Here is a 17,345-nt window from a genome sequence, read left to right as displayed (position 1 = left end):
TTTTGTAAATTCGACCAACTTCCAGTAGTTGGATTGACTGAAAATTGGGTATACTTTGTAAATTGCGTGACAATACAATAATCTGGTGTGACACCCTGGTGTCTGGCCAGGATCGTCTCCGCAGAACGGAACTCTTCAACGGTTAATGGCATCGACTCGAAATTTAGTATGCAAATGTAGTTTAGGTGACAATGCAAGTACAGCCAACGTAAAAGAACAGTCAGCAAAAAAGCTTGTATTAAAAATATTTTTTTACGAAAAACTTTTTTTTTTTATCCGCCTGGATGGATGGCCAACGAGAAGCACCGCCTATAAACATCTGCAACACCAGGGGTATTGCAGATGCGTTGCCAACCTAGAGGCCAAGATGGAATACCTCAAGTGCCAGTAATTTCACCGGCTGTCTTACTCTCCACGCCGAAACAACAGTGCAAGCACTGCTGCTTCACGCAGGATTAGCGAGCAAGATGGTGGTAGCAGTCCGGGCGGACCTTGCAAAGGTCCTACCCCTGCAACTTATTTCTAAATATCTGTTTATTTCCGTTCTCAGACTTGAATATACATTATTTCTTTAAAAAATAGTTGGCAACCCTAGTTACGCGTACGAAGGTCGAGGATAAAGTCTAGTTAAAAATATATAAGTATGAATTTATCTGATTTAGAGTATCACTCCCACGAACTTACCGCATGCATGTACCAAACAGCTACATTGTATTGTATACCAATTTACATGCACCTACCTTGTCACCATGTTTGTATATTTCATTGAAGAACCATCTAATTTAAAAACCGGGTGATACTGGATTTTTTAGCCTCCTACGTTTCATTTCTTAAGCTCAGTTTAACTTGTAAAGGAAACCGGACAAGAGCGTGTCGGGCATTGCGGGAAATATTCAATACTAGCTGTTATAGTGCCACAAGAGTTAAGGTGAATGATTGATACATAAAGAACTGATCGCCTAAAAGAGAATTAATGAAATTAATGAGTGAATGTCATAATCCCGCTGTCATTTACCTCTTTACGTTTAAACCGCTGAACCGATTTAGATGAAATTCGGTACACAGATGGTTTGACTCCTGGGGAAGGACATGGGATAGTTTTATCCGGAAAATTTCATTATTCCCGCGGGATAGCGATAAGTGAATTCTACGCGGACACGAAAAGGAAAAGCTACTAGAATAATATTTTTTTTACTTAGGAAGTTATCTTATTTCGAATTTAAAGATATTTAGAAATATATATTGCTATATTAGTACCTCGTAAGTACTCGATCATAGCCGTGGTGGCCACTGGTTTGATCTATCGCCTCTCAAGCAGAGGATCGTGGGTTCAAACCCCGGCTCGCACCTCGCCTTTGAAATTTACCACGTGCTAATACGGTGAACGAAAACATCGTGAGGAAACCAGCACAAACCTGTGAAGCAATTCAATCGTGTCTGTGAAGTTCCCAATCCGCACTGGGCCCGCGTGGGAACTACGGGCCAAAGCCCTCTCATTCTGAGAGGAGGCCTGTGCCCAGTAGTGGGACGTATGATGATGATGATGATGAAGTACTCTATCATAGTGTGAGCAGTAAAAATATTGATTTTACCTTATCACTTTTGTTATCTAGCGGTATGTACCAGCTGATGGGGATCTAGATCTAGTGATAAGCAAATGGATTACACGGAAGCTGTACTAAACGAGGAAGTTTCACGCCAAGTTCGAAAAAAATTACGCATTAAAAAAACATCCCTTACTTTTTTACAGATTTACTGATTGATTCAAAAGAGCATTGAGCAGAGAATGGATTGAACGAAATAAATATCACTTAGATACCTACGAGATAGTTTACAAGACAGTGATAAGGCCAATCTTAATGTATGGGTGCGAAGGGAGAGAATAAGATATTAGTGGCGGAGAGGAAGATCTACAGGAAGATTCTTGCCTACAAGACGAGTGGATGGAACCTGGCGTGTCAGGAGAAATGTGGATGTGGAAGACCTGGTGGGCGAGCCTAACATTATAGGCAAAAGCAAATCTGCGCGGCTTCGTTGGCTCGGCCACGTGGAGAGAATGGGAGAGGATCAAGAGAGCATACCTAGGACAACCGATTGGAAGACGGCCAATCGGAAGGCCCAGGTATCGCTGGTTGGATGAAGTCCGAAAAGACCTGTGCGACATGCAGGTGGCAGACTGGCGCCTTGTTGTACAGGAATAGGACAATGAGGGCTATCGCGTATGAATTCGCCACTAGAGGCGCTAGTGTAGAGTGAGGTCTCCGAAATGTCAATCTCATAGTTTTCGGGTGAGCTACGCGGGTTATTTATAATTAGAATAATTTTGTGAATATTTTGCAATATCTCAAATTAATTATGGCAATTATGCGTTACGGGGCAATGAATGTCTGTGTTTTGAGACAGTTTTGCCTTCGGAAACCTTTGTCCCCCCTTTTTTCCGAACAAAACGGGATATTTTTATGGTACGGTTTTAAGGTGTATTAAATATGATTTTAATCTAAACATTGTTTTCACGCCCGTAATAACAGACTTTGAAAGTCATACTAAAAACTCACGCAACAGTGCGCCATCTAGTGAGACAAAAAACGATAGCCCTCATTGGCGGAGTCTGTGTCGGTGGCCAAGATCCACTTTGGGTCGCTGAGCCGGCGAAGTAGTAGTAGTAGATACGAGATAGAAAAATGACAATCATTTTCACATTTGTGTGAAGAGTATTGGGTGACACTCTTTCCCGGCCCGGATAATACCGACATGGAAATACCGACCCTGTTTTTCGTGTACACGCCCATAGAAACGAAAAACGGGCTCGGTATTTTCATGTCGGTATTATCAGCGTCGGAGAGTGTCACCCAAGTGTATTCACACATACTTTCATCCACTCATTCAATCGGGGGACAATTGTTACTGGCGTGGGGGACACTTGTTACTCGCGTTGGGGGACAATTGTTACTCGCTTGGGGGACAATTGTTACTCGCTTGGGCAAATGTTACTCGCGTGGGGGACAATTGTTACTCGCGTGGGAACAATTGTTACTCGCGTGGGGGACAATTGTTACTCGCTTGGGGGACAAATTGTTACTCGCTTGGGGGACAATTATTACTCGCGTGGGGGACAATTGTTACTCGCGGGGGAACAATTGTTACTCGCTTGGGGGACAATTGTTACTCGCTTGGGGACAAATGTTACTCGCGTGGGGGACAATTGTTACTCGCGTGGGGGACAATGTTACTCGCGTGGGGGACAATTGTTACTCGCTTGGGGACAATTGTTACTCGCTGGGGGACAATGTTACTCTCGCGTGGGGACAATTGTTACCGCGTGGGGAACAATTGTTACTCGCTTGGGGACAATTGTACTCGCTTGGGGGACAATGTTACTCGCGTGGGGGACAATTGTTACTCGCTTGGGGACATTTGTTACCGCTTGGGGACAATTGTTACTCGCGTGGGGAACAATTGTTACTCGCTTGGGGGACAATTGTTACTCGCTTGGGGGACAATTGTTACTCGCGTGGGGGACAATTGTTACTCGCTTGGGGCATTTGTTACTCGCTGGGGGACAATTGTTACTCGCTTGGGAGACAAATAAATGTTACTCGCGTTGGGGGACAATTGTTACTCGCTTGGGGGCATTTGTTACTCGCGTGGGGAACAATTGTTACTCGCTTGGGGGACAATTGTTACTCGCTTGGGGGACAATTGTTACTCGCTTGGGGGACAATTGTTACTCGCTTGGGGGACAATTGTTACTCGCTTGGGGGACAATTGTTACTCGCGTTGGGGGACAATTGTTACTCGCGTTGGGGGACAATTGTTACTCGCGTCCGCAGGATTAACCCACCGCAACCCTGCACGTGTCCCCTGGGCGGTGCTAAATGAGTAACGCCTTTATAGGCAAGAGGCATACAGAGTGAATATACCTAATATAATGCCATACGATTAAATAAATAAAACTCATTCGATCCACTCGTGCCAGCCAGTAGCGTAGCGTAGGTATCAGCCGCCCTGGGCGTAAGAAAATGTTGCAGCCCTCTTGTTTAGGTTTTTAAACAACTATAGTACCAGATAACAATACATTATTGTACCATTCAATTATAGAAGAGGATTCCCCGATTGCGTCACAGTATAAGTAATGGAAAATGCTCATTCTAAGTGTCATACTTCCTGGCGGTGACATGGTGTCGCATGGAATTCAAACTCACATCAAAAAAATGTACGCAATTGTACGCTAATTAAAAAAAGGAGCGTACAAGAAAGGCGTTAAAGCGTATTTTAGGTACACAGGTTGCCCATCGGGATTTCGACAGAATTCCTGGCGGTGACACACCATTCTAAGCAGTAATAGTAGGTGCGAAAAATTGTGAAATATTTATTATCTAGTTATTATCGCCCCCCCAAAATTGCCGCCCGGGACGGACTGCCCCCCCTCCCCAGACTACGCTACGCCACTGGTGCCAGCTTTTGTGAATCAACCTGCATTATAATATTATTTTTACACCATTCAGAAGTAGTTTTTTGTTCCGAATTTTCACAATGGGAATGGATTATTTACTATGTATCTGTAATTTTTATTTGCATAGCGTAGGGTATCAAGTTTACTAAAGTTGACTAGAGGCATTTCAAAAGTCTTTGCGCAGAACTTGGCTCATTTTCTCTTCTCCTTCTTAATGAGTTAATAGTGTATGTTCATGAACTTGACCGTCATAGATTACGCACCATTTACTAGCTAATGGTAAAGAAGGAGATTGACGAACACACTTAGCATTATTCAGGTACATTCAGACTTTATGGTTCCATACTTTGAATGTAACTTTTTTTCATATGTAATACCCATGGCTTATCACCTAAGTCACTTGATGCAAAATGCAGATGAGCCCAAAGGTGTATCCCACTGGCTCAGTAACAGTAAAACAATTTAATGCCATAATTGAAAATTGAAAAAAAAATGCCATTACTTATTTTATTATTTTCTAAAGTAGCTTATATTTTGAAATTATTATGTTTAACATAGTTTTATTACTTTCACACTAAATAAGCTACTTTTAAACAAATGAATGAAAATTAATTAAAATATTAAACTTATTTCGAAATAATTTTATTTGAAACAATTTAACTAAGTTTATGAGAACTTGTGACAAAATAAAAACATGCAATCTATTTTAAAGTTAGAAAAATGACAGAATAAGCATAACACCTACTTCATACATACATCGCTTTAATTATCGTTTTGTTTAATACCAGTTTAATTATTTATTTTGTAAAGCATTTTAACAAAATAGTAATATAAGCCTTTTGATTAAAAAAAAAAGAATAGAAACTTGACACTTCATTGCACTAGGTAGTCTATAAAAATTCCGAATGAATCATACTCTAGTTAGTTTCGAAGATATCAATATATCACTCCCACATGTCTATTACTTTGATCCGCGAAAACCCATTTTTTCTCCACTAAATCAGAAAAACAGGAAGTTAGAAGCTTGGTGAGAAAACAATTAGCGAATTAACGTCTATGTACTTACTTCGCTCATATAAGGCGTCCAGTCCCTGCTCTCCTCTTCCCACTCCGGCGGGGGTTGTTTTTCTCTCAGCTTTTCTATCACAACCCCATCTGAATCATCGTCAACTATGGTGCGATCAAAATCGAACACAGCAAGAGATGCCATCTTGTTTCTAGCGTGAACGCTTTGCAGCGATCGCGTGGAGACTGCGGTATTCTCAAGGCCTGGGCTTATATAAAGCGCGCGCAGCTTTTACTGTTAAAAATTCGTATTTTCCGCTTTAATTTTGGTTAGGAAAATTTGCTGTCAACCTGACAGATTTGGAGAGGTGATGTCAGAGGTCAAGTCAGTCAGCTGATTCAAAGGCGTTTATCGTATTGGAAATTAGAGCGTGTTTGTGTATTTTAAAATCAAAATAACGAAGCGAAGTGAATTAGGTTATGTGTATATTACTTGAATATTCATCTTTTTTATATTGTAGTTAATTTTAGTTAATTTGAAAACATTTATATATTTTTTCATTTTTCTTATTGGCTAAACTAGTCAGTTTTGGAACTTAGAAAAAAAAACTTGACAGATACGATAGACAGATAAGAATTTTGACTTGACATAACCTCTTATGCGCATTTTTATTCAGAAATTTGATAGAAATTTGTGTATTTTTTGACGACAATGGCTTCGTTAACAGCTGGTTCGATCGGCCGATTGGCGAAATACGTGACGGAGTCCACTTTCAGGAATTTACGCTCGAACGTATACAGGTAACAATTGCGCAACCACTTAACCTACAAATCAATGATTTTCTAATCCATTTTCTAATAAATTGAGCCCAAAACCATCTTAAAACACGACATCAATATTTGTTTTACCTACTTACGTGTCTTTACTGATTTAATTTATTTTATTTGAACTCTCACTGATGAAAATATTGTGCTGGTTAAGTAATTAGAAATTTTGCTCAAATTTTTTTTTGGTAGCAATTTTTCTTATAAAACTGTGTCATTACTATGTATATTAACTTATACTAACTATAAATAGAACTAATGTTGCTATACACGATAGTTTATGTATTGCATCAGAAAATTTTGCTCACCATAGTAGAACAATTTGAACTTTGTGAAGCATAACAACGCTAGTCGTAGTAGTAGTGACCAGCAGTGGTGTAGCGGTATAGCACGCGGTACGGAATACCGAAGACCTGGGTTCGATTCCCAGTGCTGGTCTTATTTTTCTGGTTTTTCTGTGCATCTATATTTCAGTTTGTATTTTCAACGCTAGTCGTGCCAACGGCACCGCTGAGTGGAGACCATTTCGGCTTCACATCATTATTTGTTGGTTCTTGTATACTTTATCATTTTGTAAATGTGTTTCTCTTTTTTTTGTCATGATGTGTTGGCTGAATAAACATATTTCTATTCTATTCTATAACTAATAAGGATTATTTAAGATTTTGTGTAAACCTCATCATCATAATTCTAAGAGCCTAGCTCTTGTCCTGGAAGTAATGTCAGTCTGTACACCTCTGTCAATGCTTTGAGCTCCTGATACAACATTCCATTAACCTTCTCTGACTTGATATTTGAAGTAAGTAACTTAGTACATAAAATATGATAAATGAAGTACATATGATAAATAAAATAACAGTATTTATAATGGAAATTCATCATCATCATCCCAGCCTATATACGTCCCACTGCAGGGCACAGGCCTCCTCTCGGAATGAAAGGGCTTGGGCAGTAGTTCCCACGCGGGCCCAGTGCGGATTGGGAACTTCACACACACCATTGAATTGCTTCGCAGGTTTGATGTGCAGGTTTCCTCACGATGTTTTCCTTCACCGTAAAGCTCGTGGTAAATTTCAAATAAAATTCCGCACATGAATTTCGAAAACTCAGAGGTGCGAGCCGGGGTTTGAACCCACGATCCTCTGCTTGAGAGGCCATAGGTCAAACCACTCGCCACCACGGCTGATAATGGAAATTGGCTTCACCTAATCTTTGCACTATGTTTTTATTACAAACTACTCTTTACCTGCGGCATCGCACGCATAAAACATTAGATACAGCAGTTGAATTTAAATTCCGAGAGTTAAGTAAATTCTCGTGGGAATTCCCTAATATTACATTGTGGTTTTCATTGACATTATACTATAGCAACTATGCCAAATTTCATGACTCTAAACCCAGCGGTTGTTATTTTGAGATTTTATCTCTATCCCATGGTAATATTGAGATAAAATGTAGCCTATGTGCTATTCCAGAGCTATATACGTACCAAATTTCATGACTCTTAAGCTAAGCAGTTATTAGTTCGAGATCTTATCCCTATCCCGTGGGAATTTCGGGATAAAAAGTATCCTATGTTTTAATCCAGGTTATAAACTAACTTTTTGCCAAATTTCATCCAAAATCATCCAGCCGTTTCAGCGTGAAGAAGTAACAAACATACTCACTCACTCACAAACTTTCACATTTATAATATTAGTAGGATAGTAGGATTCTTCTCAACAGAGGTAGAACAACAGAGCTTAAATTGAATAAAGATATTTTTTGACTTTAACTTCTACTTTATCTTGATACAATGCTGCCAAGTGAATACTGTATTGTAAAACATGGCAACTTTTTACACAAAACATAATGTGTGTGACGCAGCTTTAACTACATTCAAGAAAGAAAAAAGATACAGATAAGAGATATAAGATAAGAGATTATAAGAGATTCTAAGAAAGTGGAGTCACTTGATAAAACTAGTTAATAAAAATAAAAAAAATATCATGGGACACTTGACATCAATGCAATTCACCTAGTCCCAAACTAAGCAAAGCTTGTAGTATGGGTACTAGGCAACGGATAAACATACTTATATAGATAAATACATATCAAACATCCAAGACCTGAGAATAAACATTCATATTATTCATACAAATATCTGCCTCAGCCGGGAACCGAACCCGGGACCTCAAGCTTCGTAATCAGGTTTTCTAACCACTTGGCCATCTGTCTAAAGTTGCCTGTAACTTTGTGACATAATTCAGACATGATTTTATTGAACAGAAGCACAACTCGCGGCTACAGCAGTAACACGGAAGAGAAGGCTTCCGAGGACACCGACAAGCTCCCGGCGACAGTTGAGGAGTGTCACAAACAGATCGAGAGCCTCACCACCGAGCTTAGTGCGGTGAAGACACAGGTTAAGGACTACGAGGTAAGTACTGCCTATTGAAGGCTACTCGACAGGTGAAATATCGGTAGATGGCGTTCGTATCGTGAGGACCGTTTGACGTTACGGTCTTGCTTGCAATGAGGGCTACCGTTTTCGCGCTCACCAGTTGGCGCCACTGTAGACAAAGTTCCTGCCTGAAGTATAGCGGTTGGTTTGTTATTACGGACGTGAAAACAAAATTTACATTTAAATTATATTTAATATCTTAAAACCACATGATGGGCAGGCCACATCGCTCGAAGAACAGATAACCGTTGGAGGAAAAAAGTCCTCGAGTGGCGACCACGAACCGGAAGGTGGACTGATGACATCGTGAGAGTATCGGGAAACCGGTGGATGCAAGTGGCGAGTTGTCGTTCATTGTGGCGTTCTAAGGGGGAGGCCTTTGTCCAGCAGTGGACGTCTTTGGGCTGATGATGATGATGATGATGATCTTAAAACCGTACCATAAAAATATTGAGCATGCCACAGTGTTGCATGAAAATGAAAAGATTTATTCGGGACACACACATATAAATAATAGATACAGAAAAGAAACATAATAATAATAAAGTGAAATAAAATAAAATGAGAATACAAAATACAAAAAATAATACTTATTTTTATGTACCCGAAATGGTCCCGCCTCAGCATAAAATGCGGACTCCTTTGGTGGAGCCAGCGCTGGTCTTCCGGCGAGACCATTTTAGACGGTCACCGTGTCGTGTCGTGCAACACGGCCCTACGCGTTACGCTGAACGCAGCCGTTGTGCCCGAGTCGGGCAGCGCCGTCTGGCGGCGAACATAGTCCCCTTCTGTTTGAGAAAAAGGAAGGACACAGGTTTCCGAAAGACAAAACTGTCTCAAAACACAAACATTCATGTAGCTCACCCAAAAACAGTGACATTTGACATTTCGGGTTTCGCTACACTAGCGCCTCTAGCGACGAATTCATACGCGATAGCCCTCATTGCCTTACTGTCACAACTCCTGAGATTTAGTGAATTTGTACCATAAAATCATACTTTTAATAAATAATGCAGCAGACTTACCATGGCAACAAGCTACACTAAAAAGTTGATTGACTCACGTTTTATATTCCTGGTCAGCCTTTTTTTTTTTTTTTTTTTTTATTTGACTGGATGGCAAACGAGCAAATGGGTCTCCTGATGGTAAGAGATCACCACCGCCCATAAACATCTGCAACACCAGGGGTATTGCAGACGCGTTGCCAACCTAGAGGCCTAAGATGGGATACCTCACGTGCCAGTAATTTCACCGGCTGTCTTACTCTCCACGCCGAAACACAACAGTGCAAGCACTGCTGCTTCACGGCAGGATTAGCGAGCAAGATGGTGGTAGCAATCCGGGCGGACCTTGCACAAGGTCCTACCACCTGCAGCCTTTTTTTTAGATGTCAATGCATTTAATCTTCGTTCACAGGACAAATACAAGCGCGCTTTGGCGGACGGCGAGAACGTGCGCCGGCGCATGGTGAAACAGGTCGAGGACGCCAAGCACTTCGCCATACAGGGCTTCTGCAAGGACCTGCTGGAGGTAACACGCCGCTTGATATATGTAGTGTCACCAGAGTTGAGGTCACACACACAAGAACATGTGTCATGTAAAGATAGAGGGATTTTTGACATTTACTCATTCATTTAATTCATTCTCCTTTATTACAAGCTTTTATTTAGTTTGACCTGTCCCGTTGTCTGTCTGTCTGTAATCAAATCTTACAAGTTAAATTCGGCCAACTTCCAGTAGTTGGATTGACTTGAAATTTGGCATACTTATGTACTCATAACTTGCGTGACAATACAATAATCTGGTAGTGACCTGCTGGTAGTCCAGCCAGGATCGTCTCCACAGGACGGAACTCTTCAACGGTTAATGGCATCGACTTGAAATTTGGTATGCAAATGTAGTTTGGGTGACAATACAAGTACAGTTAACAAAAAGTACAGTCAGCAAAAAAAAACTTGTATTAAAAATTAATTTTTTACCAAAAGCTTTTTAGGCTAGCTATGCATTGTCTGTCAGTCAGTCAGTAAACTGATTTTAAAAAGATTTAATCAGTTAAGATTTGTATGCGTGTTAAGGTCGCAGACACACTGGCAGCGGCGGCAGAGAGCGTGCCGGGCAGCGAGCTCGACGCGGGCACGGAGGGCGGCGCCGCGGCGGCGCTTCGCTCCCTCCACGACGGCATACGGCTCACGCGCGCGCAGCTCACTCAGGTAACCAAATAAAACATTCATCGTCATCTAACCCAGGCTTATTCATAATTTAATTTAATTTTAATTTTATTTATTTGACTTCTAATTAATTATTTTTGATTGTTTTTATGGACTAACGCCTGGAATAAATATATCATTTAATTTCATTTCATAGCTGTAGGCATCGATTTAGAATACCCTAGATGCACTATCGCCTACAAATTCAAGTCGCAAAAATGTCCCATCGCTAAGTTACAAGTATAAGCTACCCGAGATTTTCATAGATTTTTGACAAGTTTTGAATCGTATTTTCTACTTTTGCACTACAGATAAAATTATAAGTCAAACGGCTATCAGTTCTCCAATTTTTTATCTCCATTTTTGTCCACCGGATTTTGAAAAAAATGATTCCTTAATTTTGTATGATTTTTTTAAACTTTGTATGAATACACACTTATTACGTATTTCTATTGAGGTGAAAGATCTAACATATACGAAATCTTCATATTTGGGTTCGTCTTTGACGTCTCTAAAAACTGGTCGAGGGTTTTCATTTAAAACTAATTAGCACAAAAGTTATGGCCAGAAAACCAGTTTTTTGGCCTGAAATTGTTCAACTTTGATGCCAAATATCTCGAAAACAATGAACTTTCAAAAAAAAGTAATTTTATGTCGCCTAGATCCAGCATAAATATGAAGTTTTACGAGCATGAGAGAGAAGTGAAAAATATTATTCTGATGAATACGTCAGTTACAATATCATAAGATATCGGACGCGTATTTTTCCCTTATCAATTAAAAGGGAAGCGAGCAAGGCGAAACAAGTGCAAGCAGGCAGCCTTAGATTCTGGTATTGCAGCAGTGTTCATAAACGTTTAAAGTATTGATTCTTCCGTTGCAGGTGTTCACGAGACACGGGCTGGTCGCCGTCTCGCCGCTGCGGGAGAAGTTCGACCCCAACCTACATGAAGCCCTTTTCCAACAGGTGAGACATAGTGCCAGTTATGACCACCTCCTAAGACTACCTTTACCCAAAACGACCACTCTTATTGTACCACTTCCCAAAACGACAACTCTTATTGTGACCACTTGCGAAAACGATCGCTCTTATTGTGACCACTTCCCAAAAACGACTAATTCTACTGTGACCGCTTCTCAAAATGACTGCTTCTATTGTGACAGCATCTCAAAACGACTGCTCCTATTGTGCTGTGACCGCTTCCCGAAACGGCCGTTCTTATTGTGACCATTTCCCTAAACAATCACTCTTATTGCGACTACGTTCCAAAATGACCAGTCAATAGTATGACCGCTTCTCAGAAAGATCATCTATACTGTCAATCCCTTCCTAAAACGAGCATCCTTATTTTGACTACTTTAACCAAACATCTTATTGGAATTGTCAAAAAAAAATACTTTTCATATTTATTGAAAAATCTATTATTACAAAATAGTGTTTTTTTTAAAACAAATCACTACTTTTTAGGGTTCCATAGCCAAAACGTTATTTTAAAAAATGCTAATAATTTGAGAACATTTACACTGTTTTATTTAGTGCGCATAATTAATTATCTTAATTCTTGATTATCTTTCAAACAATAACAGTTAGGCGACTAGTGTCTTGGAGAAAGTAACTACATTATATATTTTATATCGACGGGATAACCATTAAATGTTTGACAGTTACGAAACCCAAGAACATTTTGTATGGGAAAATGCTTTTCTTCTATTTTATTTTTTCGACAATTTTCCAATGTTATTAATACTTATTGTCCTATTCCTGACGAAGACAAATCCAAAAACACAAAAATCATAAAAAATCATCCAGCCGTTCTTGAGTTATAAATGGTGTAACTAACACAACTTTGTTTTATATATAGAAGATAGATCTATTTCATATTTTGTATTTCTACTATTTTTGTAATTTTGTGTTATTTATTTATTTTATTTTTATTTGACTGGATGGCAAACGAGCAAATGGGTCTCCTGATGGTAAGAGATCACCACCGCCCATAAACATCTGCAACACCAGGGGTATTGCAGACGCGTTGCCAACCTAGAGGCCTAAGATGGGATACCTCACGTGCCAGTAATTTCACCGGCTGTCTTACTCTCCACGCCGAAACACAACAGTGCAAGCACTGCTGCTTCACGGCAGGATTAGCGAGCAAGATGGTGGTAGCAATCCGGGCGGACCTTGCACAAGGTCCTACCACCTGCAAAACTAAACCTGTGGAATAAACTTTTTCATTTATTCGTTCACATTGCTTTGTTGAAGGAGGTTGAAGGCGCAGAGCCTGGCACTGTGGTGACAGTGAGCAAGGTCGGCTACAAACTGCACGAGCGCTGCGTGCGGCCCGCGCTCGTCGGCGTCGCCAAAGGCTCCTCCTAGTACTATCCGGTACACGTGCACTTAATAAGCAACGGCAGACTTTACGGCTTGCGCTCAAACGTCATTTAGGTCAATCAACTTTTACGCTAAAGAGGTGAGCCATGAAGCAGCACCTGATTTTAGTCGATTTGTACTTCATAAAACTTAATTTTTATAATTAACCGAGAGATATTAATATTACCAATGGCACTACAAAGTTGATTGACCAAGTTTCTGATGTGGCGCCGGGAAATAATTATAATATTCAATGAGCCAAACATTTACCTGTATTCAAGTAGACAGTATACGGTATTTTTTTTTTATATAACTTAAAGGTCCTATTCCACTCGTCTCTACTCTTGCCAATCTGACTGGAATCGGTCCAGGTCGTCCCGCCATCTCCTCCTAGGGCTGCCTCTGCTCCGGTGCCCGTCGCATGGAACCCAATCGGTGATAACTTTGGCCCAGCGACCCGGATCCATGCGGCAGACGTGTCCCGCCCAGTCCCGTTTTAATTTGGCGGTTTTCATTCCCACATCGACAACTTGAGTTCTGGAGCGCAGCTCAATGTATGAGTTATCTACTTGAATACAGGTTGGTGACTTTCTTATAGGAACATTTCTAATACATCCAAAGACTTGTCGTGTTACTGCAAAAACTTAGACAATAGTTACAAATAAACAGTTTTTAATAAAACTGTTATTTTATGTTTAAATGTTTATGATTTTGTGGAGACACCTCTTGATGTACATTGTAAAATATCAATGGTATAGAAATTCTAAGTTTAGACTTTAAAAAAATGTTATTTAAGTTTATTTGAGTTTTTACCAAGAAGTTTGTACAAAACTACAGACCAAAGGTAACTTGCCCTGTTTGTTTTTGGGTCAAATCTTGCACTTCCAGTGGTCGGATTGACTTGAAATTTGGTATACATGTGTATTGGATAACGATGCAAATACAGTCAACGAAAAGTACAGTCAGCAAAAAAGCTTGTATTAAAAATTTAATTTTATGAAGAAAGTTACTTTGAACTATACTGGTTCAGACAGCCTATTCAATCTGGTAAAACAGACAACGTATTAGAAAAAGAAACCTATGTAAGCTAGGTTGTTTTATTTATCCTACTTAACTCCAATATGATTTAAATCGGAATTGAAAATGAATACAAACTTTTTGGAAAATGCTCATTTTGTGCATTTTTTTTTTCACAGTTCATATCATATTTAGCTCAAAGTTAGACATTAAATAATTTCATAATCGAATAATCGAATATCAGAAGAGCGCCCATCATTTCACTTTTTTTCACTTGGAATTTATAAAAATCAAGGATAATTATTTACTGACTAGCTTATGCCCGCGACTTCGTCTGCGCGGACATAGGTTATCCTGTGGTGGCGCCCTCTACTGGAATAAAAAGTATCCTATGTTGATCCTTGGGGCTTCAACTATCTCTATACCAAATTGCATCAAAATCGGTTCAGCGGTTTCGACGTGAAAGCGTAACAGACAGACAGACAGAGTTACTTTCGCATTTATAATATTAAAGTATGGATGATACTAAACAATTTTAGGGAAGAGCAATATTTATTTAACTGTATAAAACATACTCGAAGCGTAAGGCCAGGCATATGATATGATCTTCTGTTCTTTAGGAGAGGGCATTTATTATCATGTAATATGTATGTTGAAAATAGCCTGAATGGATTCGAGAAAAGTATGATACGGCCGTGCCTTTGTTTTTGTTTTGCTCGACTTGGCAGGGGCACTGCCGTGCCCCCAGATGTCTATCCGTTGTCTATCACCCATAGTACAGTTGCCATCAGATATTTCGGAGCGACCAAGGTGGTCAAAAATAGCGGAGTTCATGTATCGATATTTTAGATCACCTCAAATCAATCAATTCAATTGTCAATTTGTGGTCAATTGGTGTTACTTGTCCCTAGATATTATTTTCATTAGGTTTATGAAATGACGGACATTCTTCAGACTCAGATCATAATATTAGATATACCTAAGATTTTTTTTTATCACAATACATGTTTTTATGTTTATGAATTCCGTTTTTAATATTACATCGAAGCATATTAGTGTATGCAAGTGATCAAGATTTTCGGGAGGTTGGACGGGAGCCCCGGTGGTCTAGTTGGTATAACACTTGACGCGTATAACCAGATGTAGGTTCAAATCCTGAAGCAACCGAAAATCTTTTCATTAAAAAAACTTAATTTCGTTGAGCAAATTGTAGTCGACCAATTTCATTCCCAAGCGACTAGAACCTTTTACCAAAGTAAATAATTTTGATTTGTCTGTAGTAATTGTCGTCGGATGACGTTTAAATGTCAGAATGACAGGGTCCAGTGGTGGCGTAGATTCAAATCAGTTGACTGTACTGCTAATAAAACATTTAATCGAATCAATCGGTTATAATTAGAGAAACCAAAATAGCATTTACTAAGCGAGAAGATGAAGTGAACCTACTGGTTTTTTTGCTGAAAATAAACAATGTTTTATTTCGTCCTTCAGTTACATTATCACAAAATATTGTAGGTACATACCTACACGTTTTTTTTTTCGATCGAACAAAAAATTACAAAGATGAAATGCGTCAGTTCTGGAGCGGCTCGTGACGTCACTCCTTAGTAAAAATTATACATAGTTGTGACGTCACACGGAACTAAACTGGCTCCATAATTTTTATTTTAACCTCTTCACCGCCGCAAAACAAACGAAGTGTCGTGCTCTGTACGCCACATAAAAACCAGCGACAAATCAACTTAATTTTTTAATTCCATTGCAGAAGGATTAAAACCGAGTTGAATGTTGGTCATGTATCACGACCGTGGCGTGAGACATTCCTTTGGCTTTCACGACTGGATGACTGGGGCGCTGAAGAGATTAAACAAAATTAAGAACAAATACGTATCCGATATTTTTTTTAAATCTAACATACAAACTAATTATATATATATTTTAAGATAGCCTATTTCTACGGGATAATTCTGAAGAAAGGGCAGCATGAGCACTGTAAACAAAATTGTTACATTTTATCCGTACACTTTTCTTGCGTTCTGTTGTGTGAGCGATAGATTGTATATTTTTGTAGGCTGACCGCTTAGCTCTAGAATTCCACGTTGTGTATGTCTGAGGTGGTAGTTGTTATAATAAATGGATTATATTGTTGTTTAGCTGTTTTATTTATACATTAGTTTTTGCCTGCAACTTTATAGCGTTCCATATATCATCAGAAAGAAATGGAACCCTTACAGGATCTCACTTTGTTGTCGGTCCGCAGACCCCTTCCTCATCAGGAACACGTGGAGATATCAGACGCCATGCTCCCTGGAAACTCCACTGTCTGCTTTGTGTTTTTTTAAGACGTAAAGCTGATGGTCAAAATACCACAAACGGGACTAATCACGCTAAAACACACGAGTAATATTTACCTCGACGTTACCAACCACCAACCAACCAAGTCGACCAAGTGCGGGTAGTTCGAAATACGAGTGCCGGTGCTTTTTGTGATCAAGTGCGGGTAGTTCGAAGGAATCGCGTTACTAGGCAGACTTGACACCCTACAATTCAGTCTACTCGTGACCACGGCCACTAATGTGGTTGAAACGTCGAGGTAAATATTACTCGTGTTTTAGCGCGATAAGTCCCGTTTGTGGTATTTTGACTATGAGTAAAGCTGATGTACGCAATATGTACCACTAAGTGTGAGGTCCTTTTCAGTGGGTATTTTTCAGATCTAGTGAATGAAACTAGATCTAGTAAGCTAGTTGAGAAAGCAACATAAATAAGACTTTTCCGGCAAAACAGTATATAGCATGTGTTATTATCTTGATTTAACCGCTTTTAATAATGATCATACAAAAATAGTTATTTGTGCAACAAGAGAGCAAAGTTGTTTTTTGTTGCGAGTGTTGATTTTGAATCCCGAGTAAGCGAAGGATTCTATAATTGAATCACGAGCGTTAGCGAGTGATTCTAGATTAGAATCCTGAGATCAGCAAGGGATTGAAATACACGAGATGCAAAAAAACTTTGGTCTCGTGTGAC

At 39.6% G+C, this 17,345-nt stretch overlaps 1 protein-coding gene across 2 annotated transcripts; it reads left to right on the top strand.

Annotated features, from left to right (window-relative positions):
- The first annotated feature begins 6,068 nt into the window (after positions 1-6,068).
- Roe1 (grpE protein homolog, mitochondrial Roe1) lies at positions 6,069-16,466 on the top strand. 2 transcript variants are annotated; one of them, XM_074107766.1, is made up of 7 exons: positions 6,069-6,259; positions 8,552-8,702; positions 10,143-10,256; positions 10,802-10,936; positions 11,817-11,900; positions 13,194-13,316; positions 16,084-16,466. In XM_074107766.1, the coding sequence occupies exons 1-6, from the start codon at positions 6,171-6,173 to the stop codon at positions 13,305-13,307; spliced, it is 687 nt and encodes a 228-aa protein (XP_073963867.1). In that variant the 5' UTR covers positions 6,069-6,170; the 3' UTR covers positions 13,308-13,316; positions 16,084-16,466. The 2 variants fall into 2 exon arrangements, with proteins under 2 accessions (XP_073963867.1, XP_073963866.1); XM_074107765.1 differs by having other exon boundaries at positions 13,194-16,466.
- Positions 16,467-17,345: the final 879 nt, after the last annotated feature.

This window comes from Choristoneura fumiferana, chromosome 26 (assembly GCF_025370935.1).
Source record: "Choristoneura fumiferana chromosome 26, NRCan_CFum_1, whole genome shotgun sequence".
Lineage (NCBI taxonomy): Eukaryota > Metazoa > Arthropoda > Insecta > Lepidoptera > Tortricidae > Choristoneura > Choristoneura fumiferana.
Note: the sequence above shows the minus strand (reverse complement) of the source record. Positions and strands in the feature narration are given on the sequence as shown.

Bases quoted from the DNA above. Each gene is read 5' to 3' on its own strand.
- Roe1 (XM_074107766.1), top strand. From the start codon at position 6,171: ATGGCTTCGTTAACAGCTGGTTCGATCGGCCGATTGGCGAAATACGTG. The intron at 10,257-10,801 runs GTAACACGCCGC...ATGCGTGTTAAG, and splicing joins TCTGCAAGGACCTGCTGGAG to GTCGCAGACACACTGGCAGC. The intron at 11,901-13,193 runs GTGAGACATAGT...GCTTTGTTGAAG, and splicing joins ATGAAGCCCTTTTCCAACAG to GAGGTTGAAGGCGCAGAGCC.